Source organism: Sparus aurata, chromosome 3 (genome assembly GCF_900880675.1).
Source record: "Sparus aurata chromosome 3, fSpaAur1.1, whole genome shotgun sequence".
Classification (NCBI taxonomy): domain Eukaryota; kingdom Metazoa; phylum Chordata; class Actinopteri; order Spariformes; family Sparidae; genus Sparus; species Sparus aurata.
The window spans coordinates 28,160,958-28,178,907 of record NC_044189.1 but is presented as its reverse complement, the minus strand read 5'-3'; the positions used below and the strand labels follow the sequence as shown (position 1 = coordinate 28,178,907).

The 17,950-nt window shown below is 41.6% G+C and overlaps 1 protein-coding gene across 6 annotated transcripts in view; it reads left to right on the top strand.

The window, feature by feature from the left end:
* phactr4a (phosphatase and actin regulator 4a) overlaps nt 1-11,868 on the top strand; it is a 36,126-nt gene extending 24,258 nt beyond the window's left edge. For 5 of the 6 annotated variants that reach the window (XM_030412265.1, XM_030412266.1, XM_030412267.1 and 2 more), the window contains 10 exons: nt 25-390; nt 3,579-3,710; nt 4,181-4,751; nt 7,611-7,843; nt 8,081-8,243; nt 8,461-8,516; nt 9,673-9,734; nt 9,855-9,992; nt 10,471-10,547; nt 10,698-11,868. In XM_030412265.1, coding sequence (XP_030268125.1) covers nt 25-390; nt 3,579-3,710; nt 4,181-4,751; nt 7,611-7,843; nt 8,081-8,243; nt 8,461-8,516; nt 9,673-9,734; nt 9,855-9,992; nt 10,471-10,547; nt 10,698-10,713 — 1,814 coding nt within the window. In that variant the 3' untranslated portion in view covers nt 10,714-11,868. The remainder of the gene's footprint in view (nt 1-24; nt 391-3,578; nt 3,711-4,180; nt 4,752-7,610; nt 7,844-8,080; nt 8,244-8,460; nt 8,517-9,672; nt 9,735-9,854; nt 9,993-10,470; nt 10,548-10,697) is intronic. The other variant, XM_030412268.1, reaches the window with a different exon arrangement.
* The last annotated feature ends 6,082 nt before the right edge of the window (nt 11,869-17,950 follow it).

Sequence of the window (17,950 nt, the reverse complement as noted above, 5' to 3'; positions counted from 1 at the left end):
TGCATGTATGCTCCCCCTCTCTAGAGTCCGCTGGTGTCCGTTTCGCCCCTGACCCTCGTCCTGCAAAAGACTTCCAGCAGGAACCTCCACCACCCAAACAGGCTCTGCTTCCCCCTACATCTCTCACTGCTCCCTCCACTGATTCCACCAGGAGTTCAACCCCATCCTCTTCCTCATCATCCTCTTCCTCTTCCTCCTCCTCTGCTGCTTTACCTGTGGCCAAGCCACCAAGGACAGTCTCGCTAATAGTTGACGACCCACCTCGACCCTCCCCTGCTGCTCCTTCTTCAGCTGACTCTGAAGCACCGCCCCCTGTCCCTCCCCACGCCAAGCAGCCTCCTGTCCCTCCACCCAAACCCACCAACCGCAACAGCAACCCTGCACTGCTTGGTGAGTTTGTTGCTGTCTGCTTCTGCAATTTTATAGAACACATAAAATAAGCCTCTCTCTTTAAACACCCGCTTTGGTCTTTGTGTGTCTGCCTTTTATACTCTGTCACACAACCTCCGAAAAGAGCTTTGTAGGATTTTATTAAGGCCCAAGGAAACCTTTTATGGAGTCTTTGATAAACAGTGATATTACATCGCTTCACAAATGTTGGACTGAAGCAGTCTCCTCAACAGAGGGCCACAGACAGTTGCTGTGTCTCAATTCAGGGTCTGCATCCTACGAAGTACCCAGCCTTTGCAGTAGTAGTTTGAATGTAGTGGTGGAGTTAAGTCAGTGACAACATAGCGACAAGACAGAACTTAAAATGTACACTTCTCACAAGCAGGTGTAAAGTCATTCCTTATGAAATAGGAGAGGCTAATGATGGAGTATTGCAAAGCTTTTTTTCAATATTGACACAGGGAGTACATTACCTGTGACTGGTTTTTGTTTACATGTATGATGACACTGACATGCACACTGCTTATTGTGCTAGGTCCCATTATTAGGAATAGAAGAGGGCACAAGTAATATTTTATACAACATTAACTTGGGAATTGAGACCACTTGTCTGTAAGAGTAACTTGTAATGATGCATTGGCCTCTGCAGAATATTTAAGTTTTCCAGAGAGTTTTGACAATTTTTTAATTTTATTTACAATTTCTTTAATACTGTGCATCCCTCTTTAGTTAAGTAAAAACAAAAGTACAACACAAGTGATGGATAAATAATATACATAATTGTTAAATCATTTTAGTAATGAACGTTGCTTCTGCCATATTTTAATTATTTAAAACGAAAACCAAGATGTTATTAGTGCTTAAAGCTACACAGATGATAAGTTAGGCAAACAAACTAATGTATATACTCTTTTTTTTGACAAACTAGCAGTCACCTTTTATTTTCATTTGCTCTCCAAAGTAATATTTAGTATTCTGCCATAATGCAATGACATGTTTTTCTTTAATGCACCTGGAATGCGACTCAGTAGGTCATGATTAACTAGAGTGGCACTCGGTAGAGCACATACATCAACCAAAGGCCCAACGTGACCTTTCATTCAATCCTCTTTAAGTCTAATCCAATGTCAAATAAAACACATTATATCACCTTCATCCAGGTTTTTTGGGGATCTGCATCAAATTGCACTCACTCAAAGATAGCCAGCAGCCATTTAAATCCACCAGATTTTGTTTCACCTACATTCATGCATCATTCTCTGAGAAATTTAACAAAAGTGTTCTAAATGGCCTCAACATCTCACAGTGTTGAAGAAAAAAAAATCCTTCATCAGTCCCTTTATCTAAATTCCCTGCAAAAGGTAATGGTGTCTGTAATGAATGAAACCTTTCTGTGACAATGTTGTCATAATTGTTAACTTACCTGCAGTATAAGTAGTGATGATGCAACTGAACAATGTGCATAATTCAGTGTGAAACTTTGGAGTTACTAGTTAAACTTTAGTTTGAGTACAACAAGCTGCAGTTGCATAACAGATGTGAATCTCTGACCATCTGATCGGTGAAGTAACTTTTTCCGCCTGAAATATTCTTTAAAGATGAAAGTCTTGCTCATTCAACAGAAAAGCTTTTGTGAGGTGTCAGTAAAGATTGGGATTTACACGGTCTGTAGGGTGTGCAGGCTGTTGGCCCACACCTATTTTACAGATGCAAATGTTACTTTTAAATGTCATGTTTATTGTGGTGGGGCTGTTGTGATTTTTAGCAAGTGAAAGAATGAGTAAGACACTGTAGGTGGTGGAGCCACATTTTGAGTCCTTCCCCAAATGTATCTGTCAGTCTCACAGTGAGGCTGCAGCCGGTTACTGCGTAGGTGTTTTCCAATATATTGCTAGTGTGCACTTTCAGTGTGCACAGCCACCAGTCTCTGAGGAGAGGACACGCACAGGCTTGTCTTTGCACCAATACTGCCGTGCCAGCACTTCTCTGGAGGTTAGATAGAAACTGATTGGCTTTTAGTATTCCATATCCTTTGTCCCAGCATGCCGCAGCTGCTCTTGTTTACAGCCCATCCCAGTACTGTCTCTTTGCTACAGTGTCTGTAGCAGGGATACATTCCATCACCATTTGATGGGCATGGTTTCAATACATATGCAATACATTTCATTTCACACTCAGCCTACAGTTGTTTGTCCATTTAGAGTAGCTTGCCTTATTATTGTCAGTCTGAGATGACATTGGTAGTAGACTTTGACATAGCAGGGGGTCTGTTTCAGTGTGTTGGACTGCTGATTTAACTTTTTGAAATTCTAGTCTTTTTCTCTCTTTTTTATTGAAGTATGTTCTTTATTTCCCACAGGAAAGGTTTTTCTCTTGAATCCATCACATGAATTTAATCAGTATATCAGCACAACTGATATATTGGTCTTGATAGTAGTGTTTGTGTTTGGTTAGTTTTGAAGAAAATTCATGTAACGATTATTATTTATTTTTGGTCACACTTTCTTATAACCATCGTTAATATCCAGTAAATGTATAGTTAATTGAACATTAGTGAGTAGTTGTAACTCTAACACTTTTGTTTACTTAACTATAAATTTACTGGATATTAATGATGGTTATTATTAATTGTAACCCTGAAAAGACTACATTTTGATCTGAACCCCTACTACTAGTACTTGTTACTGGCACACAGAGCAGGATCTTTTACAGTGTAAAAGTCAACTTGTCAGTGCTCCCTGGTGGAGATACTGGAGCACTTCTAATCTAGTTAAGCATTTCTGTAAAGCAAGTTTCTTGAGTCTCAACTGTACACAATATCTAAATGGGCTAATATCAGCTCATCTGTTGGATCAGCTGTTACTGTGACAAACAAGTTGAAACATGGAAAAATGCGGTTTCCCTGAGGTTATTTCCCTGAAAGAACTGTTAATACGAAGCTATGTGTCAATGGGAAATGCCACCCTGCAGTGTAATAAGGATTACTTACAAAAGTGTTACTTATCTTGTGCTAAGAAGCAGAGTTATTTTTCCACAGAAGTTGCTTAACTTCCAGCGAAGGATGCATACTGATTCTTGACGGTGTAAAACCAAGAGAATTTTTATTCGAAACCATCCTCTTGTATTTCTCTCCCAGCTTGGAATGTAAACCCAGCCCTATCCCTGACATCTCCACTCATTTTTGCCAGCCTCCTCATTGAACAGGGGCTCTAAGGTCAGGCAGCCTTGTTACTGGACCAGCTGGAGACGCCAGAGTGAGCTCGGCCTGTATCTTTCTCTACCTGTGTACCTGCGACACAGGGCTGCCCAGAACTGCTCAGGTACCCAGCAGGGCGCTAGTTCCGCCAGTCCATCTTAACAGAGCCTGCAGACTTGGCATTTTGATTCTCCACCCTCATGAAATATGGAATATCTCACCTCCATTTTAACTCAAAATGCATTTTGCATGTGTACCGCAGCCACTGGAGCTGTTTCTGCTCAGCTAATGTCCAGGAAAACATTGCATGGATATGTTGTGTGCTGGAGTGCATTGGATGTGTTTGTTCATTCCAGTGTATGTTTTCTTGTGGACTATTGATACAGTTGTGTGTTAATATTTATGTCTCACCCACCACTGACTCAGCAACCAGCTCAACCAACAGGAACATCTTCTTAACTCTTACTGACTTATATGCTTGTTTTTGCTAATGAAACTAACTTCACCTAAAGACTGGCTTTGCATTGTCATGTTCTGGCTGCAGATCATCATTCTGTATGACATGTATTGATTATAGTTGTTTATTTCTAACAGCGGAGCTTTCACAACCTGGCAGTGGTGTCATCATAGTGCCAGCACCCGCCAAGCGCTCTCCACCTACCCCACCAAAGAGGATGACCCCTGTCACCAAGCGTCATTCTGTGGACCCATCTCCTTCCAGTCAGGTCCTAGAGACTCCCACCCCTGACTCCGCTTCTGCCCCTGTACTGATGCCCCCTGCTGTACTCAAAGGAGACAACAGTGAGGAGAAGACGGCACCCCCTCAGACCTCCACCGAGTCTCCGCCTTCGCCACCGTCCCACATTCCTCCATCTCCTCCCAGGGTTCAGTCGCTGCAGCCGCCCAGCACCTCCTCCTCCGGTCCCGTGCCCACCGTGCAAGCTGATCCTCCGAGCCCGACCACCGAGCCGCCCAGCCAACTTCCAGCCATCCCCCTGCACATCCTCATCCAGAGAGCCCTAGCCAGCCCCGGCCCAGCTCAGCCCAACCCAGATGGCTCCCAGAGGGCACACTCACTGCTGTTTGAGTCTCCTCCAGATTTCCTCATTGAGGGAGAGGGAAACTCAAGGCACTCTCTTCCCATCACCATCGAACCTCTCAGGCTGTAAGTGGCCCACATACTGTACACTACATTCTAACGGGGGAAAACGCCAAAGATTTGAAAGCTGAGAATGAAGCAGAGGAGTTTGTTTTCTTAAGTTTAACCTGTAGTACAGGGGTTTTTCTTTGTGGAACTTTTGTTTTTCATTTGTTTAAATTAGTTAAGTCTTACTGAGACTAAATTACTAGTTACTTATCACATAGACTTACCAAGCTTTTGACAGATGCTCTTTCTGTAGCTCGACACACACTCAGTGCGTTTACATGCACAGCTTAGTCAGATTACAGCCATAGTTCGACTATGCTACTCAATCGGACAACTGCAATTATCCGAGTATACATGCCTGTGAGAAAATCGAATTACTGGCCGAAGGCATGTCATACCCCGGTACGCTAGGTGGTGCTGTACCCATTTCAACTAGTGTTAACGGGGCCACCTCCGGCTGACCTCTTTACGTCACCAGCTGCCTCGGCATTCAAGAAAGATGGCGTACGAAGAGCGAGACGAAGCTACATCTTTGTACACTTCGTATATGGTGTACATGATAATTACACAAACTAGATGCACTCTGGCGCTCTTTCTTGCGGTGATTTCGGAGGAAAGACGCCGCCGCCGCCGTCCGTCTACTTCCGGCTCATGGCCCCGGGGAAAAATCTCGCGCCTGCGCAGAGCGCAAAATCGGATCCGATCCGCTGGAAACGTATACATGCAGGAGTAATGAGACTTTCAATCGAATAATCTACGTGGTGTAATTCGACTATGAGAAATCCGATGTGGTCCAATTTTAGTCAGACAAAGGTGTATACATGCATCTTAAAGATCCGATCATAGTCAGACTAATGCAGTAATTCGGTTTTCTTGAGTGTCATGTAAACGCACTGACTGTCAAGTCAGTTTTTTGAAGAATGTGAGTGAAAGTAAATTATGACCCTAGTCACATGATTATAAGTCAATCAATTATTTGATCTGGCAAAAAATATGTACATTTCTGGTAAATGGCAATAGGCTTTTTTTCCACAGTTGCTGTAGATTAAACAGATGATTGAAAAATCAAGACAATAATTTACAAATGAATTCATAAAGCAGAGATCTGTAAGTTGTACTTCAAAGCCAAGCACTTGGCATGTTGGAGACAAACAGCCCATCCTCCCTCTACTAGCAGCAGGCTACCTACCTACCTGAATCACCGCTGCAGAGGGAGAACAGAGGACAAGATGATTGACTCACTGACATCTAAGTCCTTCATTCACTCATTATTGTGATGTCAGGAAAATTATTTCACTGACATTTTAAATGTGTCTACAGTGAGATATTATTGAGTTTATACAGTGACTTTGCTGTTGTAAACACAATTGTTGTTTGTCTAGCAACAGCATGTAGATAAGGGGTGCACTGATCCGATATTAAGGTCGTATATCAGCACCGGTATTGACAAAATAGCTGGATCGGGGAACGGGAAAATGAATAGATCCACTGGCCGATCCAGTTTTTTTTATTTTTTCCTCCGTCGCAGCACATCCTACGTCATTCGTCAGCCGCACGTGTCGCATGCTGAAAGAGTTGAGTTAACCGTTAAGCAACATGGAGTGAGCCAAAGAGTCGGCTGTGTGGAGATATTTCATGCTTGCAACGCCAACTAGTTTGACGGCTGTTTGCAATGTCTGCAAAGTAAATGTTTCGAGGGTTGGTGGTAGTACTGCAAAGTATAATACTACCAGTTTAATCAAGCACATCCAAAAGCACCATGCTAAGAAGCATGCCAAATTCCTGCAGCTCAACAAAACCAAAGGAGCAGGAGACAGTAGAGCCCAGCAACTAACTTTGGCAGAATAAATGCTAATGCTATAAGGAATTAAACTTTTTTAAATAACTTTTAAAAGGCAATTTATATATATTTTTTTGTAAGATACAATTTAGATGTTCAATTTTTGGCCATAAAATGAGCTGAAAACATTTTGGAAGTGGTGTTACTTCATAACTTTCTTTGTGGGTGGTCTGATACCACAGTTCCCTTCAAAACATATTAAGACCCAAGCAAAGACTTTTATTTTCTTCTGTCCATGCAAGCACATTGAGTAATAGCTTCATTTATATAGCCATTTATATATTTATATAAGTGCAAGAGCCTGTGGAGAGTAATAATGTGCTAATGACTTGCAGAACCACACACTCGACATTATTCGACAAACAACGGAACCATGTTTAAGAGACTAGTTTAAAGCTGACTTTAATCTAAAATTTGATGGCAATCAACAAAGAACGATTTAGAAGGGGACAAATGGAAGAAACCTTGGGTGGGCCAACTCACAAAGACATCCAATACTTGTATGGCTTGTTGTGCTGTGAGAGCTTAACCAAACCAAAATAAGGTATACACTTTCAGATTTTGAATATGCCACTCCAGACATCTACCAAATATATCTGTCATATGAAGATTACACATCGTTGGGGAAGCAGAAATAGAGTGGTCCCAGTTCCAGCTTGTTTTTTCCACCCTTTAATTCATTAGATTAAATAAAAAAAAAAAACAATTGAATTTAATTTACAAGACACCACATGAAACTCAACACTATCACTTGACGAAGAATATTGATGTTATTGAATCATGTGTGTTCTCAAATTCACTCGGCCATGTTTTTGCCTTGTTAATCACTTCAGCAAACACTTGAGCTTTATTCTCTCACCTGGCAAAAGAGTTGCACATTGCCTCTGACTGTACCAAATGACCATCTCCCTGATAAGTTAACTCATATAACTAACCTAACCCACCATAGGGCAAGTTGTTGTTTCAAGAAGCCTAATAGTATTATAGTTATTTCTCACATTTGGATGTAACACAAAAAAACTTGTACCTTTTTACAGGCCAGAAGACGATGACTTCGACATGGAAGAAGAACTGCGTAAGCTTCATCCTCCAAGGCATCCTCGCCAGACGGAGCTGGAGCCTCGCAGCAGGAGAGCTATGGTTGGAGACCCCAGAGTGAGCGTCATCCATGAGGGCGGAGGCCCCGGGGACAGTGAAGAGGAGTCCGATTCTGACGGCCCAATCCTGTACAGAGATGATGACGATGATGACGATGAAGACACCCCTCCAAGTAATTTAGCCTTCATCATACCAATGCACTACACTCCTATGCCAGCGATATGTTATACAACTGTTTTTTTTTTTTTTGTTTTTTTTTAAAGGCTCTAAGCTGCACATAAACTCAGATTTCAGACTTTTTATTTTCATATAAACCACTTCTTTGTTTACAACACCTGTTCTTTGTGATGTTTGTATTTTGATTATATGTCACTGCTCACTGATAATTTATGGGCCATTTGATTAACAGGTGGGCTGGCGAGCCGTGTGAAGAGGAAGGACACGTTAGCCCTGAAGCTGGAGAGACAAGAGAGAGAGGAGCGCAATGCTCAGGAGAACCACGAAGACATGAGTTGGCATAACAGGGACCAGTGGGTGGCAGTGAGGAACAGGATCGGTACCACACTGAACAGGTGAACAACTCACAATTGGATGTGACAAATCACTGTCATCGATCTCCATCTGTCTATCCTGCACAGTTTGACTGATACATTGTTCATGGTGTAATTCATCTTCCACTTCAAGGATAAAACCCACACATTTCTTGAGTCGCAAGACAAACTGTGCCTTTTTAGAATGATCTTTATCAGCTTGAAAAAATGAGTAGTCAACAGTGTTTTGTGTTTTCAGGCGGCTGAGTCAGAGGCCGACAGCGGAGGAGCTGGAGCAGAGGAACATCCTTCCATGTAAGACTCTTCCTCCATCCCTCACATCTGCATTCTAGAGATTATTTGCATTCAATTCCTTAGCACCACAAGGTCAAAAGGCACCCTTTTCATTTTTCTCATCTTTGCTTCAGTCAATACTCTACATTAGTCATTCGTTCAGGCTAATGTGTTTTTTTCCCTCTGGCATATGGATGGCCACTAAACACACAGCAGTTTGTATGGCATCTGTGATTTGACTTTATTAAGATATTGCTTCTGATTCGAATAATAGGGCAACTCCTGGATCCGTATGCATAAACCAGAACCACTTAACATAGAGTGGTATTTATAGAGGAAAATGAGAGGAAAATATGCATCATGCATCCTTCAGAGAACACTTACATGTGGTCATGGAGAGATGAAGTAAATAAGGTCTGGGACTGTGATTAAATATCAATTGTTGATATGCTGTCAAGTACACATGCAGTCTAGACACCAGTTTCATGTGTCCCTGATTCACATTCATATTTTTCATTTTTGGTGTCTACTAGATAACTTTTTTATGCGCTTATTTTTAAAAAACACATTATTTCTCCCATACTGTCCGTTGGTGCAGCACCTCTATTCAGCCTTTGTCTAAACACTGCATTTTAGCGCCTGTCTCCTCCAGAAAAGCCCAAGTATGCCCTGATTTGTCAGCTCTCACAGGCCTGAGCAGACCACCCTCAGTGTGTCTGCCTCAACTCTGCTGATGTTTGTGCAACCACAGTCAGGCAGGGGAATTCCCACTTCCTATGATATGGGACCTTTTTAAAACAGCTTAAACAAATTAACATTAGAGTGTACAAGCAGACTTAGTACAGTGAAAATCACCCTACTGTGGTGAGACATCAGCGCAGCATCACAATGATGCCAAGTTGGATCCCAGAAGCAAGTATTAACATAATACTTCTGAGAATCTGTCAACACGTTTTGATCCAGGCTTCATACCACCATGCTGCGTCTCCCTTGTCCTCAAATGACTTGGCCAAGGCGATGCCTCTCAACGGTGCTAAAACAAAGCAGCACCTTGTGTAGAGCAAGACGGCAATTTAAGATTCCCGTTACCGCAGTATGCCGACGGCAGCTCGGGTGAAATCCACCTGAGTGGCCACAGTGTTTCCCCCCTCTCATGGAATTTCTTTTCTCCCTGCAGCCAAGAACGAAACGGATCGGCGATTGGAGAGATGCGAGATCAAACGTAGGCTAACCAGAAAGGTCAGGATGCAACTAAATAACTGTATCATACACCTGCCAGTTATTATTAGGAACTAGAAAACTAACCCCCCATGACACTTCATACATTTCTTAACATGCTGATGTTTGTTCCTCTATCAGCTGTCCCAGAGACCCACAGTGGCCGAACTGCAGGCGAGGAAGATCCTGCGCTTCCATGAGTACGTCGAGTCGACCCACGCCCAAGATTACGACCGGAGAGCAGATAAACCCTGGACCAAGCTCACTCCTGCTGACAAGGTAGGACTCATCCCTTACCTACACACCCAAATGCACATTTGACTCCTCTCTTTATACTAACAGGGCTCTTGAGGCTTAGAGCGTCTTAGCTAGAGGAGAGCCTAAGCCCTGTGAGTTTTTTAACAGCAATGTCTTCTACTTTGGTCAACTCTCTGAAAGGATTTGCATTCCAAGCAGACTCAGTATTGAGGAGGAATCCTAGGAATGCTATACAGCTGCTGGTTAATGGCTGACATTTACCAAGTGAATTACCTGGTCCAGTGAAGCTCACAAAATATGTAGGAACAGAAAATGTATGTTGTAAGTGACATGATTTTAGGTACATATTTCATTTGTCCTAAAGGATAAGCATGTTATTCTTTTTCGCAGTCAGAAATAATGCAGCTTTGATCACACTCTTGCCGTCTTCTTTTGTGCCTTGCTATAAATGTATAAAGCTGTCCTGCTGAAGTGCCGTCTCTTTCATGTCTCCTCTCAGGCTGCCATACGCAAAGAGCTCAACGAATTCAAGAGTTCAGAGATGGAGGTTCATGAAGAAAGCAGGATCTATACCCGGTCAGGCTTGTATACAATTCTCATCAATAATTCACCTCCACTGTTCTCCAAGTTTATTCAGCTGCATCTTCAATACTTTATTAGTTCTATTTTTGATGTGATGAAAAAGCTAGAATAACCTCTTGACACTTCTCCCGCTCTTTCCCCTAGGTTCCATCGGCCTTAGCTGTCCATGCTGAGCAGTAAAGCACTTAGACTGCGAGGAGTGAAGAGGAACAATTCCCTTTTCTCACTATGAGCTGAACATGTGGCCCATTCGGTCCATTTTTACTGATTGCCTGCTATCCTGCTTCAGCTGGACGTGCCGCTGTCACTGATAACTGGAACCAAAGCGAGAGTAGCCACAAATCAATTAAACCTCGGGCGGTGCTCAGACATACTCCAGGTCTTAGACTGTGGAATTCAGGATGGGAGGAGTTTGTTGGTGCGTCCACGTTGGAGGCACACGGTGCCAACACTAAAAGAGCGAGAACTCAAAGACTTAGATTAAACTGACAGGATAACTGTTGGAGGGTTATCAGACTGTGTTCGTGTGGGGAAACCACTCACATGCCTTTACCTGCCTTCACATGACATGTTCACTTCTTCACAGATCAGGAAGACTATGCACATAAAGAGATCACTGTAACACTGATGATGGTACCACCAAACTAATCTGGATTTATATGTTAGGTACTGCAAAGGTGCCATACAGCACCAGCCTTACTCCTCATATGATCTCAAACACTTATGTAATTTAAGATTCAGACAAAATGTGAAAGACTAGTGCGTTTCTTATTTAAATAAAACTCATTCATAGCTCATTTAGTATCCACAGTTTGAGCTCTGATTGCTGATATCAACCTAATATACGAAAGAGTGCATTTTACTGTATTTTGTTGATCATTTAATTGATTCTCATTGAGCACATATTATATTATTTTCTAATAAGGCACCTTATGTTCCTTAATTGGGTGTGTAGAAATGTATAAGGTTCAATTCTATAATTCTGTGTTCATAACTGAATTATTCAAGCAGGAGAATGTACATATTTTTATTTTCCTGGCTGTTTTATGGTACTTTATATATGCAAGTCCATAGTTGGCTTGCAATTGTAAAAATCAGTGATGTAGATTTGATTGACTTTATATTGTACATCCACAGTACTGCTGACATGTTTTAATTGTAAAGTATTTCCTGAATGATATTTCCCAGTAGTAATAGTAACTGTTTTTTTTTTCCTTTTTTTTGATACAGAGATCTTTAACATGTTTTTTTGCAAACCTCACTGTATAAATGAACAATCCACTCAGAAATTAAAATAACCTGTGATTTCCCTTTCCATACTGTGTGATTATTCTATTCTCTAACAGCAAGTCTACTCACTCTTCATCATTTCTGTTTCTAGCTGGAGAAATAAACATCTGAATTGAATGTTAAGTATATGGCCCCTTAGAAATGACCAGATGAGGGCAGTGTTATATAAAATGTGCAGATTGTGTCACTGGCAACAGGGTTGGTTAATCGAAGTCCAATAATGTGGTTAAAGACAAAGAACCCCTTTATTAGAATCATGTCTTCCCTTCACAGATTAATGTGTTTAAAAGAAGCTGTGGAGCTGACATTTCTTTGAACAAACCTAGTTTTGTCCCTTTTAACTTCCTCTGTGATGCTAATCAACAGGACACAGAGTCAGCTCCCCTTCAATTAGTGTTTACACGCAAACTGAATGTCAAATGATTATAAAAAAGGAAGTGATTAGAGGGATTCACCTTTGTTCTTGTGTGCTCATTATTATTAATGTTCTGAAAAGTTTACAATTAGAGTCATTTTTACCATGTGTTATTTTAGGCAGTGATATATTTCCACATTCATGTTTCTCTCTTACACACATTGGTTATACAAAGTGACACAGATGATCACCATCAGTGTACTGTGGTGTGCCCTGCATGCTGTAGTCCACTGTTGTGTTTGTGCCAGCTTAGTGTGACAATCTAATCTTCAACAGCTGAGCACGAACCGTGGAGTGCCATCATGTCCCTGCGACAGAAAACTGATTTAAAGACAACAAAAGTCTCTGCTTCCTTTTGAGAGAGCATACTTGGTTGATGTGTTTGAAAATGATGTTCCTTGCTGTTCTCATTTTCAAATTGCTCGAAAATTGTTTCTTTCTTTTCATTTTGTTCCCAAAAGCGCATGGTTACATGTAATCGCAATAGGCCAGGGGAGCAGTTTCGCAAATTTATTATGAAGATTGTCCACTTTGAAGCGGAACAAGTCTTTGAAAATGAAGTGTTGAAATACATTCTAATTTTTTCATCTTCATCTTATTTTTACAAAAAATGCATTTTCATGTTCATATTGTCCACAAAAGACCATGAGGACATGTAAATGTATTTGCGACAAATTCAATCTTGCAGAGCACAACCTGCTGCTTAATGATAATAAAAGCAAAAAGCTGATTTTTGATTTTGAAACAAAGAAGGCGAAGACACACACCACTGTCTACATCAGTGGAGCTGAGGTGGAGCAGGTGAACAGTTTCATGTTCCTGGGAATCAACATCTCCAACCTGGTAGAAGAGAAGACAAGGTTGTACTTCCTAAGGAAATTCAGGAAGGCAAAATTCACCTGCCAAGTTCTTGTGAACTTTTTTCAGAGGAGCAATGGAAGGCATTCTGAAACTGGCATCATTTCTGCGTAGCCCAAGACAGGAAGGCTCTACAGCGGGTGATTAAAACCATCCATAACATCACTGGTGCCCATCTACAGAGCTTCATTGACATCAGTGAAGTGAGATGGCTGCACCAACCCCAGCCACAGTCTGTTCACCGTACTGCCATCTAACATAAGTATCCACTGCTGTACCACCAGACTACAGAGCATTGATCGCATCACGGCCTTAATCAGCAACTTTGTCGATGTCTAGAATTAAATCATCAATCATTTGAAATTTGATCAAACAGCTTTACTTTCATGGGTTTTGACTAAATCTCTAATACTCTAATACCAAGAACAGGTGTCTTTTAATACATTAAGAATTAAAAGGTCTTTATAGATCATATGTAGAAGTGTCACATGCTATCAGCCACTTAAATAAAAAAGACCCACAGTTACTGGGAGTGAGAAGGGCTGGCTTGATAAATCATTTAATCTTCAGCAACATTGACTCTCACTGTCAGTCATAATGTCAAACCAGCACTGATGACTGAATACAACTTCACAAGGCCTAATTTGATTACTCATCAGCAGCGGCTGTCATTTCAAACCATTGCACATCCTCCATTTGAATCACTTGGCTTCCTTTTGAAGGCTGCCGCTTGAATGTCTGACAAGTGCGCGTCACCAGGGGTTTTAAAATGAGTGACTAAATGTCTCTTTGGGCCTGACTTAAAGGAAACCGTACCCGGTCAACTTGCAGGCCATCACAGACTGTTGTAAATGAATCCTATAATTACATGAAGTGTGAGAACGTAGGTCCTCATAAACAGAAGATCTCATCTCTAAATTGGTTAGCTAGTTATCACACTGTCAAACTGTTTGCACTGTGGGACATGTGTGGAGCTAATTAGAGCAGCTGACATCTTGGCCAAGTAGCCTAAATGCAGCCAGAGAGGAAGAGCAGCTGTTTACATTTGTTTTCGTAGCCATGCTAGTGGCCTGGGATATGCTGACAATTAGTTGGTCAGTCCACCGTTTTGTTCCAGACAGAAATATCCCAACAACCACTGGATGAGTTGCTATGAAATCTTTTACAGACATGCACAGTCTCCATCCTAATGACTGTGGTGATCACCTCACTCTTCACAGGGCGTGAAATATCTCATTCACATTCATTCAATATCACATTCATGGTTTCCAGATGATAAATACTCACCACTTTGGTGAACTTCTTTTTTACTTTCCGTCACCATGTGGTATACATTTGCGGTTTTGTGTAAAATGTCTTAACAACTATTGGATTGGTTGCCATTACATTTTGCATAGACCTCCACAGCCTCCGGAGGATGAACCATAACAGACATGGGACTCGAATCATTTGGTCCAAGTTAGGAAGTCCCAAGTCATTTTTTCTTGGGCAAGTCGAGTCTTTAAATAAAGCAAGTCCCTTTCTCAATCTAAAAAACTTCCCTCCCAACCACTCTGAAACAGTGAAGTATAGATGGAATATTTAAATTTGAATTGTTCACATACAATTAACACTGACAAGTCTTTACAGTCACAACTCTTCAACTTCCAAGTTGAAGTTGATTGAAGTCTTTGAAGTTGAGACACAAGTCATTTATTTTATGTCAAGTTGTAAGTCCTCAAAACAGTAATTCAAGTCAACTCGAGTCCAAGTCACCACCTGACTTTTTATGGATCTCCACCAGCAGCTCAACGTTTCTGCAATTCTGAGAAATATCTTTACATCTACTGCATGAATTACCACTTTCTACAGACATTCCTGGTTTCAGCATGATGAACCTTAATGACTTGTGATCCTCTGTTTTATTCGCTACAATGGGGTATGTATTTGTGGTTTTGTGTGAAGTGTCCCAACAACTATTGGATGGATTGTCATGAAATTGGGTGTAAACCTTCATGTCCCCATCAGCGTTGGTGATCCTTTGTTTCACCACAAAATACCAGCAAAACTGACGGCATTCCCATCAGTCTCAGCAGAAATGTGTGTTTAGTGCTAATTTGCATGTTAGAATGGGGCGACACTAAACTCATATGGTGAACATGGCTAACAGAAACCTGACGTGCCAGATGGTTTTTTTCACAGAAAGATCTGGCAAGGTGCCTCTAGAAACTGATTGGGACAAGCAGGCACTTGGGAGGTGATTGGCTGCAAGATCTATTGATCCCCGTCTATCACAAGCCGATTCTACCAATCAAATCAACAGCTGGAGAACACTAGCGGACCCATTGGTTGATCAAAATCTTACATAAATCAGCCTGGATAAGTGAAAAAGCATATCTCCATCATGAAAAGCCTTCCATGCTGTTCTTTGCTCTTTTTCAATTAAATATATCCTCATGTGATACTCATGCTGTAGCAGCTGTTAAACCTGTTGTTATCAAACAAGCGTCTCTCGCTGGTGGTCACACCTTAACCACACCCATAGCTGCCAGGAGTTCCTCACAGGATGTTAGTTATTTAGAAATGTTATTGTTAAGTCCAACTCCTACTGTATGGGTAAATTGTCTACAATGTAAAGCCGAAGCTCGCGGTTAATGTGCTCACACTGTACGGTCCGATCGTCAAGCCACGACTTGAGAGCTCACACCAAGCTCACAGCTTCGAGGCAGTATTAGCAACAATGCTAACAAGGCAGAAGCGTGCTGCCTTGATAATCTGTCCATACTATGTTCAGAAACATGAAAAAGAGGCGCTGGCGCATATTAACTCGAAGATGGCTTGAGATAACAATATCTTGATAGGAGGAGGAGGAAACATCAAAGAGGCAATCATGATGTTGCCACAGCTCGACCACCTGGCCTACATATTTTCTGTCCATCACCGTGTATCCATGGTGTGTTCAGGTGCTCTGTTTGCCACTTCGTGCAGGCACAGTGAAGAACAAGGCACTGATGTTGGGGAATCAACTCGTGGCTCTGCTTCAAATGTGCGGGAGCCTGCGTCGGCCGACCATAATGTCTGACAAATTCATCTGACAATCTGACAGCCATTTTGGAGCAGATGATCAGTCCTTCCTCGGCCCGACTCTAAAATGAGTCGTGTGGCTCAAACATCGGATTACGTACGGGCTAAAATCGTACAGTGTATAATTGGCTTAATCCATACACAGACATAATAGCTTACAATGTTTTTGACAGAATATGGTTCATGTTCTCAATTTTACATCAGGAAGGCAAGTTGAATTAAACTTTGTGGATGATTGTTTCAGAAATGTCAATGTAATGTGACACAAAACAAAATCTGATTTGTTGCACCTGCATCAATAAACCGCTCGGAAATAGCGAGGCAAGAAAAACACAATCAGAGCGTAGTTGTGTTCTCAGAAAGCAGCCCTGCATAAATATATCATTAGCTTGGAATGCCAATTTTTTGTTATTATGTTCTTGCAGAAAAAAAAAAGAAAGAAATGGTGAGCTGAAGTCGACTTCGTCTTGGGTATGAGCATTGAATATTTATGACTGCATGGGTCCATGAAAATTTTATTTCCAATTTGTCTTCCTGTGAACTAATCGATGCATTGAGTTTTAGTAGCAGGCAGCTACATTTAGATAACAAACTTCCATTCGGAACAATATCGTTTCATATTAATGCTTCACTAGTCATCTAATTTTGCGCGTCAGTATTTAGCATATTAAAGATATGGAAGAGATTAATTAGCTTTCCTGTGATAGTCACATCCCAGTAAGATTTATAATCAGCAAAACTAGATGCTTCACCTTCACCTCAGCTGCTGCTGACAAAGCACAAATAAAGACATTGCTACGCAGACAGGTGCCTGGAGGAAAACTGTTTCTGAAGCAGCATGAGATGGATTGTAAAAGATGCTGGGAGGCATCAGTGTATCATTAGAGAGCCCCAGGAGTCTCCACACAGCGGAGGGGCAGGCTAGGGGGGAAGGCGGGCTGCTGATGCAAGACTGTAATTACATTTTGTGAATATAACAAAGCCTGCTGACACTCTCCTTGTTGCTGTGACAAGCTGGGGACGACACGGCCTCTGATGCTTATGGATGTGGAGGCTGCATGGCTTTCGATCAAGAGAATGAGCTCAGTCAGATGATGAGGCGTTTTGTGGTGAAGGTAGATAGAGGCAGACGAGGAGAGGAGCTCTGGAGCTAACATCAAAACACAGCAATTTAAAACATGACTTCCCCAGCAGGGCTTTAGTGTTTCCAATGTAGGCTGTGCCCTCCTCTTTACATCTTCTCCAGTTGCCTGGAATGCAATTTGTAGGAAGCTGGGATGAATAAACTGAAATAGATCCCTGGTGGCAGCATTACAGCTTCCTCTGTGATTAAACCACACTGATTATACTGCGAGGAATTAGGTCTCAATCCAACAAGACCCAAACTGATCTATGGAGGAGAGTATTGTCCATTTTCACCAATTAAATTTGACTTAACAATTAGTTCAATTAGCTTCGAAATGGTTGACATTTAAGGAAACCAACAAGACAGGAGAAAAGGCAAACTGAAGGCTAAAGAGATAGCTGATGATTATTATCGTAACATTATCGCTAAAGAGCCAGATAACTTCCTCAGGAGTTGGTAGAGACCAAAACAGGGCTAAAAGAGAGTAGGGGAGACTGGGGTAAGTTGAGCCAAAGGGTAAGTTGAGCCACCCCTTGTTGCTGGGAAACGGTAAAAAACATTGATCATGTGACCAAATATTTAGGAGGAAGGCATCATTTCATGGAGTCTGTGAAGGTAAGAACCGCATGGTTTAAGTTGTTAGAC